Consider the following 16265-nt stretch of genomic DNA (forward strand, 5'->3'; position numbering starts at 1 on the left):
CTTTCACGTTAATATGAAAAAATAATCTTTACTTTCTTTATTAGAATATTTCTAATATTTTAATATCCCTTTTAATAACAATTAAATCCATTAATCAAATACATAGTTGCACTATAAATTCTCTAAATATTATAATTTGATTGAAACTTATCCAAATAACTTTTAGAAATATAATTGGCCAACACTTTTGTTTAATGTATATAAGTTAATGGTTATTTCATGAATATAAACATTTTGATCATAAAACTAAACAAGTTAAATTTTTTTTCTTTTTTTCCCATTTTTTTTTTCACATTTATGTAATAAAAAGTAGGCATTAACTAGTAATTTATACGGTATTCAAAATTGTTTAATAATAACAAATAACATTGAACCGTTTATAATGTTAAATTTTAAATTAAAATTGTCACTGGAGAGAAAAAAACTCTAAAAATGTAAGAAAAAAATCACTTTTTCAAATTTAAAACTGAAGTAAAATTATCAGTTTTCAAAATTTAGAAAAAATAAAATAAAAAATATATTTTTAATGTTATTAATAAAATAATAATTTTATTTTTAACACTAATAAAAAATTTTAATAAAAACATTAAAAAAATTTAATGGGCGGGTGGAAATAAATCTTTCGGCCTTATTTAAAAAAAAATGCTGAAACACGTGTCCACAAGAGCAAGAGTTGACTTGCGAGTTCAAACTATTAATTTTTGGGAGGAAAATTCGGTGTTGAAATAATTAGATAATAGGAAAAGTTTGTAACGTTTAACATGAATTCCATTCCGATCGACAAAGACCAAATTAAATATTTCTCCCAATAAAGTTTCCAAGCAAATGCGCCACCAATTACCTACAACTATCTGCCTAAGAAAGCCCTCCCGCCGCCCCCTCAATTTTAGTTTAATAATTCATATGGATCTCATCAATTTACAACTAGCGTGACCAAAACACCCTTCCCCCGGTTCCGGCCACCGTCTCTTTCTCTTAAAAGATACCTTCCCTATTATAGTGCTGAGTATTTTTAATACAATCCATTAACATGATAAGGTGTAATATAATTATTTATATTATACATATTTATTTTTATTGTATAAATAAATAAATATTTATATAAATTATTATATGATTTTTTGTTACTTTTTTTAATTAAAAACATTCTAATCATATAATGATACATAAAAATATGTCTATTTGTATTTTTAAAGTAGGTACATATAATTTTACTCGGATAAAAAATCAAATTAGAAGATCAAATTATTTAACACAAAATTTATTTTTGGTTAATCTGACATAATTCAAAACTAAATTAAATAGTATTAAGGTTGATACAAAAATAATTTGAATTGATTCGAATGTTTAGAAAAATGTTACATTAGCCAAATTTATTAGAGATAAATTATAGAAATGGGTAGGGACAATATTAACTATATTTGAAATCATTACGAATTATTTATTATATTTTTATATAATTGTAATTACTCATATTATTCTTGATTTTTATTTAAATATTTTATTTTATTATTCAAAAGTGAGAATGTGATTTGATCGGTAAAATTATTGACGTGCTTTAAAGTTTTGATATGTAATTTTTAGATTATTGGTAAAGAAAAAAATGTTATATTAAGTGTTTTATTACTAATAAATTAGGGTAATTTTGTAAAAAAAATTAAAACACTAAAAAAACTTAGGAGGTTTACATTAGTCAAAACTAAATCAGATAGTATTAAGGTTGATAGAAAAACAATTCAAACTAACTCAAATATTTAGAAAAATATTACATTTATTAAATTTATTAGAAATAAATTATAGAAATGAATAGAGACAATATCAACTATATTTGAAATCATTACAAATTGTCTAAAATTTTATCTTTATATAGTTGTATTTATTTATATTATTTTTTATTTTTATTTAAATATTTTACTTTATTATTTGATAGTTAAAACGTAATTTAATTAATAAAATTGTTGACATATTTTGAAAGGTTTGGGGTATAAATTACAAACAATTGATAAATAAGAAAAAATTGTTATATTAAGTGTTTTATTTATAATAAATTAAGATAATTTAATAAAAAATTAAAATACTAAAAATATATAAAATAATAATAAATAATTTGTAGATCTATTTAAATATTAAAAAATTAAAATTAAAAATTTTTATTTGATTTTAATTTAGATTAAATTAGAGTTTAACGTCTATAATTCAAAATTTGAATTTACGGATATGGCTCGATAAAACGGACAGTCAAGCCATATTATTTTATTAAAATATATAACATATCTTTGTCATACACATACACTGGTTTCAATTACAAGTACACAACCAAACTTAGACCAAGTTTCCCTCACTCAGCCGAGCCAAGCCAAAAACCAAAGGTCGTGATTGACTATGTGGTGGGCCCCATCGGACCGGACTTATACAACATTTAATAAAACTATTAAAATATTATCAAATCTAAAGAAAAAAAAAATTAAGTCTTATTATATGGGAAACAAAAAACAAAAAATAATGGCAACAGCCAAGACCAACGTGATGGCCTATGTGTTTGCTCCCACGCGCCCCCGCCATCTCCAACATTACACACACATTCTCTCTCCTCTTTGGTCTCCTTATATAAACTTATGTTCCCTCATCCCAATCCCAACCATTCAAGTCTAAACTGCAAACCCAGTTTTCTCTGCTTTCTATACTTATTTAAATATTTAAATGGAAGAATTAGGCAGCAACAACATCCAGAAGCGGGTCAGGGATGATGCCTCCGAGTACGAGCTGGACCCACCGGAGGCGAAGAGGCTCAGAGATGATTTGTTGTCGAGATTTCTCGATGAATCGGATCCCGACCCGGCTATTGAAGACCTCGACTCAGTAATGAAGAGCTTTCAAGAAGAAATTTCCGCTCTCTCGGACTCGACGGTAGAGATTGTCGATGTGACGTCGTCAGATTCCGGTGATTCCCAGCCGAATCTTGGTTTTCTTCTAGAAGCTTCTGATGACGAGCTTGGACTACCGCCTTCTAGTACTCTTTCATTTGAAGAGGCTAAAATTGAAGAAGCTAATGAGTTTGTTCGGGTTTCGTATGAGTCGTCCGAAGTCGGCGATTTGTGGGCGTTTGAAGATCATATACCGAGTTATGACTCGTTTGAGCTGGGAATTAGTGACATTGATAATATCGGGGAATACGTTGGGTTTGATGGTGGGCTGTTCGATTATTCAAATGTATTCTTGGATTCGTCGGATTATTCCGATTTCTCGTGCAGATACGAGACTTAAACGGCAAAGTGGAGATTAAAAAATTCCGGGATGAGAAATATGAGAAGGACGACGATTTGTAAATTTTTTTTTTGAATTTTCTAAAGAAATTAGAGATATGTAGGGTTAGAATTTAGTTGAAATATGCAACGGTGGGTATTTGAGAAAGGAATCTGGTTTCATAATGAAAAGCAGTTGGATCTACCTTCGATCATAAATCAAAGTGATTTTAAATTATAATTAAACAAATTTTGAAGAAGATTATTATTATTATATGGCCTCTAATCTATTCAATTCTCAATAAATTTTGTTATTTTCTCGATATGGGACTCACTTTATTTCATGTAACAGTGAAAATTTAACAATATATGTGTTGAGTTACGTGTATTAATATATTTAATATATATTATTATATAATTAAGTAATTTTAAATTAAAAATATAATATTTTTTTATTAATTTTAATAAATTAATAAATACATTTTATTGTGAAAGTAACAGACGAAAATGTAATTTTTTAATTAATCAGCATAGCTGTAAGTTTCCGACAGAGTTCTTACAGGCCTATTTTCACCAAGTTTTCTCTCCTTTTAAACTTTTATTAATAAATCTTTTAAATATTTAAATATTTATTTATCAATTATTAAAATTAATAAAATATTTTAAATATAAATATATTATTTAATTTATAATATTTAAAAAATGAAATTATATTTTTTAATTTAAAAAATTAATAAATTTTTTTACTCAAAAATTTAGAAAATTACGTTTCACTGCGTTAGAGTTTACTTTTCTTTCTTTTATTTTCCGGTCAAATCTTCCATCTCTGATCGACAGCCCATGCCCTCTCTCTCTCTCTCTTTTATCTCTCTTCCAGGCCTGTCGTTTGTAAAACAAAAAATCAATCGGACAAATCGTTTGTTGAAAATAAGGAAGATGAATCGTCTGTTGATCTGTCTGCGTCTTTGTTTACGACTTTTTCTTGGTCTTCGTGAAGGTGGCGCCTGACGTGAATATTTTCCTTTCAATTAATTGTAGACGATTTTGGGAATTGGAACGTGTGGTTGGACATTTAAAACGTATGTCCATGTCCAGTTGTAAATGTCCTTGCATGACACTTACCAAAAATTGAAGAGAAATAAGGGTGGGGCTCGAAGGCAAAAATGGTTGATCATTAAAAGGGTTTGATTTGAATAATATTTTATTATTAGAATAAAAAAATTATTTTAAAAATAAATTATTTAAAAGATTATTAGATATAAATGAATATTATATTTGATAAAATTTGATAAGTATAAATAATTATTGTGTTTGGTTAAAGATAATAAAATATTACTAATAAATTATTTTACTTAAATACTTTTGAATATAATTATTTTTATATTATTTGTCATATTAATTAAAAATAAATTTATTTTTATCTTAAAAAATAAAAAATTATAATATAATTATAATAAAATCAAAATTATCTTGATAATTTTTAAATACCTAAGATAAAGATGGTAATTAAATTATCACTTATATTATATGTTATATCAATATTGGTAATAAAAAATTATCGTAATATTTTATTACTGATAAATTAAATAAAAAATAAAAATAAATTATTAAGATAATTTTCAAAAATTAAAATCAAACGCCCCTTAAAAGTTGAACGTTGGGGAGAAATAAGGCAAAGGGGTCATTAGGCCTAATGTGATCTATTAAGTTTTCAAGACAAATCCTTCAGCCGAGTATATCTAATTGGGTCTTAAATTGTTTCACTAAATGTTTGTTTTCCGTGTGTCTTTTATACAACCCCACTCTCCAATTTCCTTTTTTCTTTTAAAGGATAACAAGGAATGATACTTAGAGTGGATTGAATCAGTCATTCTGATTTAGTAAACATTAGGTCTAGTGAGTGACTTCAAAAGGTATAGTTTAAGTGATAATAAAAGAATTTTAATGTATAAAGAGGTATAATATAAGTTTAAATCCTTGTTAATAATATTTTAAGATTAAATTTTTAACTTATTTAATATAATGATTATGAGTCATCCATTAGATTAAATCTCCTCTCACCTTGTACATCCCTATCATGCACTTGCACTCATTGCCAAATTTACAAAAATAACTTTTGTAATTTTAAATAATTAAAAAAAAAAAGAACATTCATATATGAAACCTAACCCTAATTAATTTCTTCCCTAAACTACAATCATCTCATTCTCTACTCTCTTGTCGGTGTCGATCTCTTTATTATAAATATTCCGCTAAGGCAACCCAACTGTTTCAGTTGCATGTATTTGTGATTTTTTTTTCCTTTTTGGATAAATTGGTTTGCTTGTTTCTTTTCGTAGTTTTGGGTTCCTTTTCATTTACTTTTCTTTTCTTTCGGTTGTGAATCAGCAGCCCTGGAACATTAAACAAATGTAGTTGGAACCTTTGTCATATGGAATCTTAGTTCCCTTTTCAATATTGTTTGTGAAACAATAGCATTTCGATAGGAGTAATTTTTATGACCGTTTTAAATCTTTAGTTGGCTGGGTAGGCCAATTTTATGTACTGGAATTTGTGTTATAATTTTGCTGACCAATTATGGGGACACGGAAGGGTTGGGTCGCAATGACAAAAATTTCTTATTATTCTTGTAGCAGGGACGTAGAGAACTCATAAAAAGGTTTTCATCTAAGGGGGCGTTTGGTTTGGGTAATATTTTATTACCAAAATAGAAAGATTATCTTGAAGATAGATTACTTAGAAGATTACTGAGTATAAATGATTACTATGTTTGATAAAATTTGGTAGATATAAATAATTATTGTGTTTGGTTAAAAATAATAAAAGATTACTAGTAAATTATTTTACTTAAATGCCCTTAAATATAATTATTTTTAAATATTTTTTATATTATTTGTCAAATTAATTAAAATAAATTTATTTTTATCTCAAAAAATTAATAAATAATAATATAATTATAATAAACTCAAGATTACCTCAGTAATCTTTAAATACCTAAGGTAAATGTGGTAATCAGATTACCACCTATATTACCTGTCACATCAGCATTGGTAATAGAAGATAACTATAATATTTTATTACTGATAAACTAAACAAAGAAATAAAAGATAGATTATCAAGGTAATCTTAAAAGACGCTAATCAAACGCCCTCTAAAGGGTATGAAAACAAGAGATAAAAAAAAAAAGTCTCATCTCACCCTTGTTGCCATCTGTACCTAAGAAACTTGGGTATCCATTACACAGATTTTTGTGTTTTTTTTAAGTTTTTATCAAATTTAGTTTAAAATTTCGGGGTGTTTTGGGAATATTTTCCCGGGTGTAAATCCCCAGGCTCGATTTAGGCTTAACGGGGTTAGGCCTAAAGTTATATTTTAAAATTTGAAGCTCGTGTCCGGGAAAAGACCTAGGGCCTGGTTAAAATAATAATATAAATAAATGCTTTTAATATGATTAGTTTGTGTTGCAAAAACTAGTATTTAAAAGATAATGTGTATCGTACAAATAGAGGTTGGGCATGCCCAACAAAAACTTAGGGTCTGCGGCACAACCCAGCTTGCACCCCCTTGGGCCCTTGGCAAGCCAGCTGACATATTCTTGTGGGCCAATCTGCTAAATTATAATTTCGTATTTTTAATTAATATTTAATCAATTTTTTTTATTATTTATAATTTCTTTTGTCAATTTTAACATACCATATCCGGTCATATGCCATGGCCCGAGGCATGACTTGCTAAGCTTACAAGCTTAGCATGACTCACTTTTTTTCCTGTTAGGCCAATATGGGTTGTGCCAAATTTTCTAGGCAAGGATTTGACTTCTTTGACATCTCTACGTATAAATGATATTTATTCAAACATCATACTCCGTAATACTTATTTGTGTAATATTATCAATCATCTAAAACCTTTTTATAGATGAATCCTCTCTTGATACAATTATTCGTTTCCATCAGTTGTACATAATTTTGAGTCTTGCATGAAATATGTTACTACAACAAAAATTATAATTAGTTATATAACTCTATTATCCACTATAATGAGATTGATATAAAATATGTGTTTGGATTTAATTTAAAAAAATGGGTTTATCCCACTGATTGAAAACCCGTACTAATAGTTATATTATTAATAACCTTAAAAAGTTTTCTGACAAAACATAGATAATGTTTACAAGAGATTGTCTTTAAAAAGAATCAATTTTAAAGAGATATCTAAAGAGAGTAATTGAACTTTTTTAGAGTCTTCTCACTTGTATTTATGTTATCTAGTATGTCTCATCATACTATTTTCTTATTGGATGTCGCTTTGTGAGTTTGGTCAATGAATAGTTTTATCATATAAAAATTGCTTTAGTTTAAAAAATGCAAGCAAGAATTTTGAAACTCTTTGTCTGTCTCTTTGGATGGATGACATATGAGGTTTTAGGATTATTAAGAACATCTTGTGATAACGATGCTTCAACTAGTGCAATTCATATTCTGTACACTTGTGTATCATGCTAGTTAAGTAACTTTTAATTACTTTGAATTATGATTGGAGATGGATTGCTTGCATATAGGGTTGGATTCGAGCCGAGCTCGAGCTCGACTAAAGCCGGTTCGAATTCAATTCAATTCATTTTTTGTTATCAAAACGACATCATTTTATATCAAAAATTTTAATTAGAAAATCTGACGAGGAGCTCGAGCTCGACTGAACCGAACTCAAGCTCGAGCTAGCTCGGTTCGAATCTAGCCTTACTTGCATAATTGAATTTCTAATATGTGTGTTTAGACTAATTTGGACAATCAATATCACTTATGGTTTTGTTTTAATTTGGGTAGAGATGAATAGTTTATCTCCTAGTTTCTTCACACCTTGCAAGTTCTTTGAATCTTCAAATTCTCAAGTCTTTGATAGTCTTCAAGTTTTAACTATCTACTCTTGATGGTCGATTAGAGTGTTATCTACACTAGTTTATGAGATTGACAGTTATCTAACTTTAAAGAATTTTTGTTATTTGATATTTTGGATTCCTGATGAGGATTCCAAAAATATTTTATTTTTTGTTGACCTTTGTTGTGTTTTTATCTATGTAGGTAGAAGAAAAAAGAAGTTGCATGTTATTCATTTACCTAGGGTTGGGTTCGAGCCGAGCTGAGCTCGGCTCGCTTGAGCTTGAGCTCGCCTCAGTTCATATATAAGCGGCTCGAGTTTGAGCTCGAGCTCGGCTAAGGCCGACTTGTTTTGGGCTGGAGTTCGGCTTGACTTATTTTTCGTTATCAAAACGACATCGTTTTTAATATATATTGGTCAAAACGACGTCATTTTGTATAAAAAATTTAAAAAAAAAATCTGTCAAGTCAATTCAAGCTCGGCTCGAGTCCAACCCTACATTTACCCATGACGGCAAAGAAAATTTCAGAGTTTGGTTCCTCTTTTGAAGAAGATATTTCTACAAATAGGTATCCTACTAACTCTCTAGAACCATTGATAAGAGAAAAACATGTGGACACACATAAGAATTGATGATGTTTCTATAATAACCGCGGATGGTAACCTAATGTGGGCTACTTGATTTTTGAAAATGTCACTTGCTATTATTCTTCTTTCTTGCTTCTTGGCAGTTCGTGATGAAGAACCATGGGTGAAGACTGATCATAACTTTTCCCAAGGACTATATAGGCAAGATGAGTTCCTTGGAAAAGACTCCAACAAACTTGTCATTCTCTCATTTTTATTTGTTTTTTCAAAAACCAATTTCACACCCTAAATCATAAACAAATTTCACTCATCCTTTGCGTCTTAACTCAAAAATAAATTTAAAATAGTAAAAATTAAAATACCTTTGATACATATTTGTGGGAATTGCAATTAATAACATAATTTTTCATCTATTATAATGAGAATGATGTAGAATATGTGTAGATTTGACATAAGAAAAATTTTAATATGGTTTGATTTACTGATTAAAAACTAACATTTATAATTATGTTATTGATGATTTTGAAAAAAAATTTCCAGAGAACATGAATACCATTTATCAAAGAGATCGTTTTGAGAAAAAATTTGTTTGAACTTATTCAAATCAAATTCAAAAAATCTCAGTTCAAATCTAATTTTATTCATGAGATGAAAAAATTATTTTACTTAAATTATCCAAATTCTCACGAAGGGATAAAAAAACTTGAACTTTTCAAAATTCACACCAAGAATGACTCAGGTTGAAATTTGCTAGGCCAAAATGAGTTGTACCAAAAGAAATCCCACCCAAAACTGGGATATTTGTAAAACCAAAAAGCAACCTTTTCCGCTTTCAGAAACACAATTTCGTCCTGGAAAATTTGCAAAACAAAGCACGCCACGTCGACTATGTGGACCTCTCGGCATGTACAGGACATCATATTAACCGTCCGATCAATATTGAAACCACGTAGCACCATCTAATTTCGTTCTTTTTTAACTGGAGAGGACAGACCTGTGTTTTGCTCTACATACTATAAAATGATCGGAAGTGGCAGATATTCTTTCGTTCTTAACTTGGGCTTTAGTTTTTCTTTCACCAATTAAATAGAGATCGTTAGATAATTGTAGCATCCTCAGACGTAGAAGATGAAGATTTTTGTTAAAACACTCAAAGGCACTAACTTCGACATCGAAGTGAAGCCTGAAGACACGGTTTGATTTTTTTTTTTTTAAATTTTACTTTCATTTATCGTCTAATTTGTTGTGTTTTCTATTATGTATTCTTTCCTAGATTTTCAATCTTCGCTGTTCACTGTTCGATTGTCTCAAAATTCAGTTGATATTAGGGTTTATCCATTGTATGTGATTGATTGATAATTATGGATTTCCGTTTACTCTTTGCATGTTCAATCGTATAAATATGTTGCATATTTACTATCGTTAAATCATTTTCGATTTATGGTGGCAGGTTCTGAATTTAGGTATGTGAGTTAAGCGCGATGGCTGAACTGATATTCATGTAATTTGATTTACAAAATGATTGGTTTATGATTTTCATGTGGGGTAAACTAGTCTACATTAATGTTTGTTGTTATTTGTTTTCGTTGACTAATTTATGCAATTGAGTGTGACCTGACATGGCATGTATGTGTATCACCATTAGTGAAGTACTTCTGATGAACATTTCCTATATATGCATATGGACAGTTTGGAAGTGTGAACGATATTTGAGTAGAACTCTTATACCATGTTAATAGACAGTCAGCAAATTGGATATATTAGTAAAGAATACTGTCTTTTGTTCTCTTTCTTTCAGCCTTTGACCTTATGTAATATATGTAAAAGATGTACTCTTTCTTAACCAATGAAGTTTAGTGTCTGTATAGATAACAAATGCATTTTTTGGTCTTGGATTCTAAATAAATGGATAGTGTGGAATTTTTGTTGTTGTTGTTGTAAAACGTTGGTATATCACAATATTCAACACTGTATTTTATGAGTATTTTCTAACTTGGAATGATTTAGGCTAAGTAATAAAGCAATAGTTAGAATGTACTTAATCGAGTTGTGAGATGAATTTTTTTCTTTCTTATTGTTTTTATTTTGTGTTTTTAAGAAAACTTTTGAGGAATAATTACTGTTTTTAAAATATCTATCAATTTTTTTTTTGTCTAAACTTGCTAATTACATTATTATTTGGTAGGCAGAATGGTTGACAAAATGGTTTAATCTCAAACTGAGATTGCATATGAACATAAACACGTATACTTATTACTTTTCTGTCATATTTGGTTTACTACAGTAGTCAGAACTTGTGCTCATTCTTTTTAGGTTGTTGATGTGAAAAGGAAGATAGAAATAGTTCAAGGATCAGATGTTTATCCTGCCGCACAGCAGATGCTTATTTTTCAGGGGAAAGTCCTCAAAGATGACACTACAGTGGAAGAGAACAAAGTGACTGAAAATAGTTTTGTTGTGATTATGGTAACTAAGGTGAGTTGGTAGGTTTTGAAATTAGATGTTGTAAATTTCTAGTTGATTTTGATTTTGTTGTGTTTTCTAATATATTCCTTTTTGTCAAAGTTTTTTTATAAAAAAAAAAAGGTTTAATTGAACTTATGCATTGTTTATGGGCTTGTATGATCTTTGTATATGGCAGTAATATGTTAAATAATTTTTTTAAATCCTTCTAATGCATGTAACTATTCTTTGATATGATGAACAAAAAAAAAATTCATGCAGGTTAAAACTTACTAGTAAAAAGACCCATAAACATGATATTAATGCTTTTTGTTTAGATTGAATGACCTGATCTGATTAAATTAGGAGTGCTCAGATAATGCTTTGGTGATTTTCTGAAAAATAATTAGGAGTTTGTTTTGTAATTGCTTGGTACGTAATGAAACACTTGGTTTCATACTGTTGTGGGGTTAAATCTCAGAACTCGTGGCTCCAAATTAGCTCAAGCATATAAAAGTTATATGTTTAAATTTCTAATCAAATTAGGTTTTTCTTAGTTTCTTTTCGGAAAAGAAAAATGAATTAGAAAAGGAAACAATGTATTTTTTCTTGGGGCATATTTGGTACTCAATTGACATAAAATTAAACTGTTAAAAATTTGACATGATGTAGTTGAAGTCACAATCAAATTAAGATTTTTTGTTTGAATGATGTTCTGGTGTAAAATCAGGAATATAGTACTCACAATTAGTTATTTCTTACACTTCTCATTTGCAATGTTTCTGATGATTCTTCAGAATTTCGATTATTCATTGTGGCATCCTATACTTTTAGCACTAATGTGTTTCTTTCATGTGCTTAAACAATTCTAGACTAAGAAGACGTCTGGTGAGGGTTCAACTACGTCAACTGATCCTACAACTAAGGTAAAAACATATCTGTTATATAAGTACCTTTTTTTAACTAAAGACTCTATTATCTTTGTGGAACTTCTGTTGCTAGAAATAATTTTGCTCTTGAAATGTTACAAATTTGTAATTAAATTAAATATTGATATTTTCCTATATGGAAGATAACTCTTTGCAAAGATCTTTTATTCTCTGACCAAAATTAAAAAAGAGTAGAAATCTAGTGCATTTGTGCTCTGAATTATCTTCCATTTCATTTCCACTAGTGGTAAAGTTAATTTATACCATTATCCTTTATTGAACTATCAGCATGTTTTTTGCATCTATATAGGATTTGTTAATTTTGTTTGTTAAGTTCTTTTGAATACGATGCTTGTTTATTTTGGTTTTGTGGATTCTGTTGAATATTATTTGTTCTGTGACCTTGGTTTGGTGGGTTCTAAAAACAAGAATAGAAATGTTTTAAAGCACTGATGCATTTGTGCACTGAAATATCTTTCAAATTATTAAAGCTTTCACAGGTGTTAAAGTTGACCTGTACCATTTTCCATTAGATATAAAAAATATCTGCATGTTTTTGCATTTATATAGGGTTAATTTTGGTTTGTTAATACGATGCTTTTTTATTTTTGTTTTGTGGATACTGTTGAATATGATTTGTTCTTTATTTTTTGGTCGACGGATTTTATTGAATGTGATAATGTTTATTCGTTTTTCTTTAACTTGCTCTTATTAATGGTTTGCGTTTGTTTAAAAATTAATTTCGCTAGTAAATCTTGTCTTCTAAGTCTTGTGTTGGCTATTTGAAATGTTCTCCTTGAATCCCTTTTTTCTTTTTGATGTCTTTTTTCCACATTGAGTGGTGCCTCATCCATCTTGATGACTCTATTGCTTTTATAGGCTCCTCAAACAAGTACTCCAACACCAGCACCAGCCACAGCAACAGTTCCTGATACTCCTGCACCAACATCAGGACCGTGAGTCTTCCTTGTCCCTAGGCTTTTGTTGAATGAACGATTTTATAAAATGCAATTATTGTTCAATTATTTATTTATATTTCACTAAACAGGCCTGTATCTGCTCCTGCCTCAGTCACACCAGTTACTGCTACGTATGTATCTTATTTTCACATACTTGTCTATTCTTCTTGAGCTGTGTTTGCTAGTTTTTATATATGTATGCATGTATGAATGTCTGCATATAGAGGATACAATGATTTAATTTTTTCTCGAAAATATTTGTGAATGTTTCTCTTTTTTAACCTAATGTTGTTGACTGAGAAGTTAAGGGTATTTTCGTTTTAAGGCCAACCAAACATCTACCAACACCATTGGATTGAAAAGTATGAAAATTTCACAAGTCACAGTATCCCAACTCTATTTTATTTATAATCTAATGGTTAGAGATAGAGCTAGTTTTTTTCACATTGTAGTTTGAAAATGATAAAATTAGAGCAGATCAATGATTGATCAACTTGTGTGTGTGCGCGTGCGTGCATGCTTCTCTTAAAATTTATTTCTATTTGGTGAGGCAGGTCAGAGTCCAATGTCTATGGCCAAGCAGCATCGAATCTGGTTGCAGGGAATAACCTTGAGGAAGCAATCCAGCAAATTGTTGATATGGGTGGAGGTACTTGGGATAGAGATACTGTTGTCCGTGCTCTGCGTGCTGCTTACAATAACCCGGAGAGAGCTGTTGAATATTTGTATTCTGTAAGTGTTTCTTTATTATTTGATTCTTTTATATATTTATGGTTCAACTTCAGAAGATTTTGTGGCTTGTAGTCATTTGGAGAGTGCACTCTTTTATTGGATTGTTCTTGATTTTCAAGTTCTCTTTTCCTTTTTGAGTGATAACAATTCTTTGCTCTTTCTATTTGGATGAACGAAAAAATTATTGAACTTGTGTTTGCCTGTTATTTTTGTGTTTTCTAATTACAGTGCTGGATAATGGGTGATCTCCTCATAGAGGAGGAGATAAATTTGTAGTCTAAATTTGTGATTCTTATTTGGTTGAACTTACAAATATTACTAGTTTTTTTATCTGCAGGTTTTAATTTGTTGATGATGATTTGTTAGATGCTAATTGTTAATTAATGAGGTTGTTAAGTGGATCTTGCAATAGTATTCTGATCAATATTGCTCTATCTTGCTGAAGTCTTAGATGTTGGATGGATGCCTTTACCTTGGTTGATTTAAGTATCTTGCTAAAAAATTCTTGTCAGTTCCTCCTTGACTTCTGTTTTTCCTACCCTGGCTTGCGATTTAGATGTGTTCTTTATGTTCTATAAATTCTTTATTGGATCAAGAAGATAATTCTGTATCCCATTTTTTGTCCTATGATACTTTGACCTTGTATCACATTTTGGTTTGGCGTTTTGTTTTAACAATTTTTATTTAAATGTCAGGGTATCCCTGAGCAAGTTGAAGCTCCATCCATGGCCCGTGTTCCTGTTAGTGGGCAAGCTGCAAACTCTCCTACGCAGCCTACACAGCCTACACAGCCAACACAACCAACATCTGCTCCTGCTAGTGGACCCAATGCAAACCCTTTGGACCTCTTTCCACAGGTAGTGTTTTTGTGATTTGTTAATTAATGATCTAAGACTGTTCATAACATCTTTTCTTATGAATTGAGATGTTATTGAAAACAGGGCCTTCCCAACATGGGTTCAGGTGCAGCTGGTGTAGGAACTCTCGAATTTTTACGTAGTAGTCCACAGGTCTGAAACACACATGATTTCTCATTTTTGTGTGCATGTGATCGCGAAGTTACATTTGAATAGGCTTGTCTGAAACATTTGCTATTTGTTAAAGTTTTTTTTTCTCTTTTTCAGTTTCAAGTCTTGCGAGCTATGGTGCAGGCCAACCCAAATTTATTGCAGGTTCTTACTCCAGCATTCTATGTTTCTTCATTCACTGGAAGTTTGTTTTAATGCTTTTCTTTCTGTAGCCAATGCTTCAAGAGTTAGGGAAACAAAATCCTGCATTAGTGAGGCTTATTCAGGAGCATCAGGCTGACTTCCTACGGCTTATCAATGAACCTGTCGAAGGTGGTGAGGGGTAAGTGACATATTTAATAAACTTTTTTATGTGCTTATTGTACTCATCTGTTATTATTGTGTTCTAGGAATATATGGGGGCAGCTTTCTGGGGGAGTTCCACAGGCAATAACTGTCACACCTGAAGAGCGAGAAGCAATAGAACGGGTATATTCATCATCTACATGATTGACCCTTGAACACTGTAATTTGCAATTTTTTGATGCTATACTGGATTTTGGTAACAGTTCTTTGGAATAAAATTTTGGGTTATCAAATCATGTTGTCCAGGCTTGAAGATTGATGCTATCTTTCAAAACATCCTATAATTATACTGATTTATGCTTATTATGCATCTTGCTTGAGCTGTGTATCTGTTTTGGTTAGTCTGAAGATGATACTTTTGGCTCCTGATACAGCTTGAAGCAATGGGCTTTGATCGGGCAACAGTATTGGAAGTGTTCTTTGCCTGCAACAAGAATGAGGAACTGGCTGCCAATTATCTTCTTGATCACATGCACGAGTTTGAGGATTAATTTAAGGTGATCAGGATTGTCACCCCGTTGTGTCTGCTCCTTTGGAATCATATTTCGTTTCATTTATTTCTTTACACCCTTTTTCTTTTTCCTTTCTCCTTGACATCATTTGCTAATCAAGTTTGGCGTTCACAACAATGGAGTGTCTGGAGTGGACAAGTAATGCAAAATGTAATATTCTTCTGTTTCTTCCTTGTAGGATTATACAGCAAATTTCCTATATGCATAGTCGGTAATGTGCTTTCATTTTACCTACTTTGCACAAATAGAATCATATCTTCACGCACTAAGCCTTCCATTTATCACACTCTTTGTTTAGTGTATAAAATAAATCTGGCAGACATTCCTAGCACGTGAAACTAAGATTTATCTTATCGGAGAGTAGGTCTCAGATTCAAAATTGGGGCCTGATTGTCACGATTGGTTGACTTTTAGCAATACCTTGCTGGTGCCATTGTTTTCTTGTGGCCAACCTGTATGTCACCTCTTTTGTCCAAGTTAATTTCTAACAGAGTTGATAACCCTTTGAAAATCTAATCATTTGGACTAATCACACTGAAGTGGCGCCGAAAAGCATAAATGATGGTGTAATCTGTAAATCTAATTATGGAAATGAGATATTATCATAAACTTT

At 30.3% G+C, this 16265-nt stretch overlaps 2 protein-coding genes across 2 annotated transcripts; both read left to right on the plus strand.

Moving 5' to 3' along the window:
* The first annotated feature begins 2700 nt into the window (after positions 1–2700).
* Positions 2701–3264, plus strand: LOC123216350. Its single transcript, XM_044636782.1, has one exon. It carries the CDS (start codon positions 2701–2703, stop codon positions 3262–3264), a length of 564 nt encoding a protein of 187 aa, XP_044492717.1.
* Positions 3265–9698: 6434 nt separating this feature from the next.
* LOC123217352 (ubiquitin receptor RAD23c-like) lies at positions 9699–15917 on the plus strand. The gene is made up of 13 exons (XM_044638339.1): positions 9699–9899; positions 11019–11180; positions 12020–12073; positions 12956–13032; positions 13125–13166; positions 13590–13767; positions 14463–14624; positions 14709–14777; positions 14892–14939; positions 15008–15117; positions 15185–15263; positions 15515–15637; positions 15831–15917. Exons 1-12 carry the CDS (start codon positions 9834–9836, stop codon positions 15629–15631), a joined length of 1164 nt encoding a protein of 387 aa, XP_044494274.1. The 5' UTR covers positions 9699–9833; the 3' UTR covers positions 15632–15637; positions 15831–15917.
* The last annotated feature ends 348 nt before the right edge of the window (positions 15918–16265 follow it).

This window comes from Mangifera indica, chromosome 5, assembly GCF_011075055.1.
Source record: "Mangifera indica cultivar Alphonso chromosome 5, CATAS_Mindica_2.1, whole genome shotgun sequence".
In the NCBI taxonomy this organism is placed as follows: domain Eukaryota; kingdom Viridiplantae; phylum Streptophyta; class Magnoliopsida; order Sapindales; family Anacardiaceae; genus Mangifera; species Mangifera indica.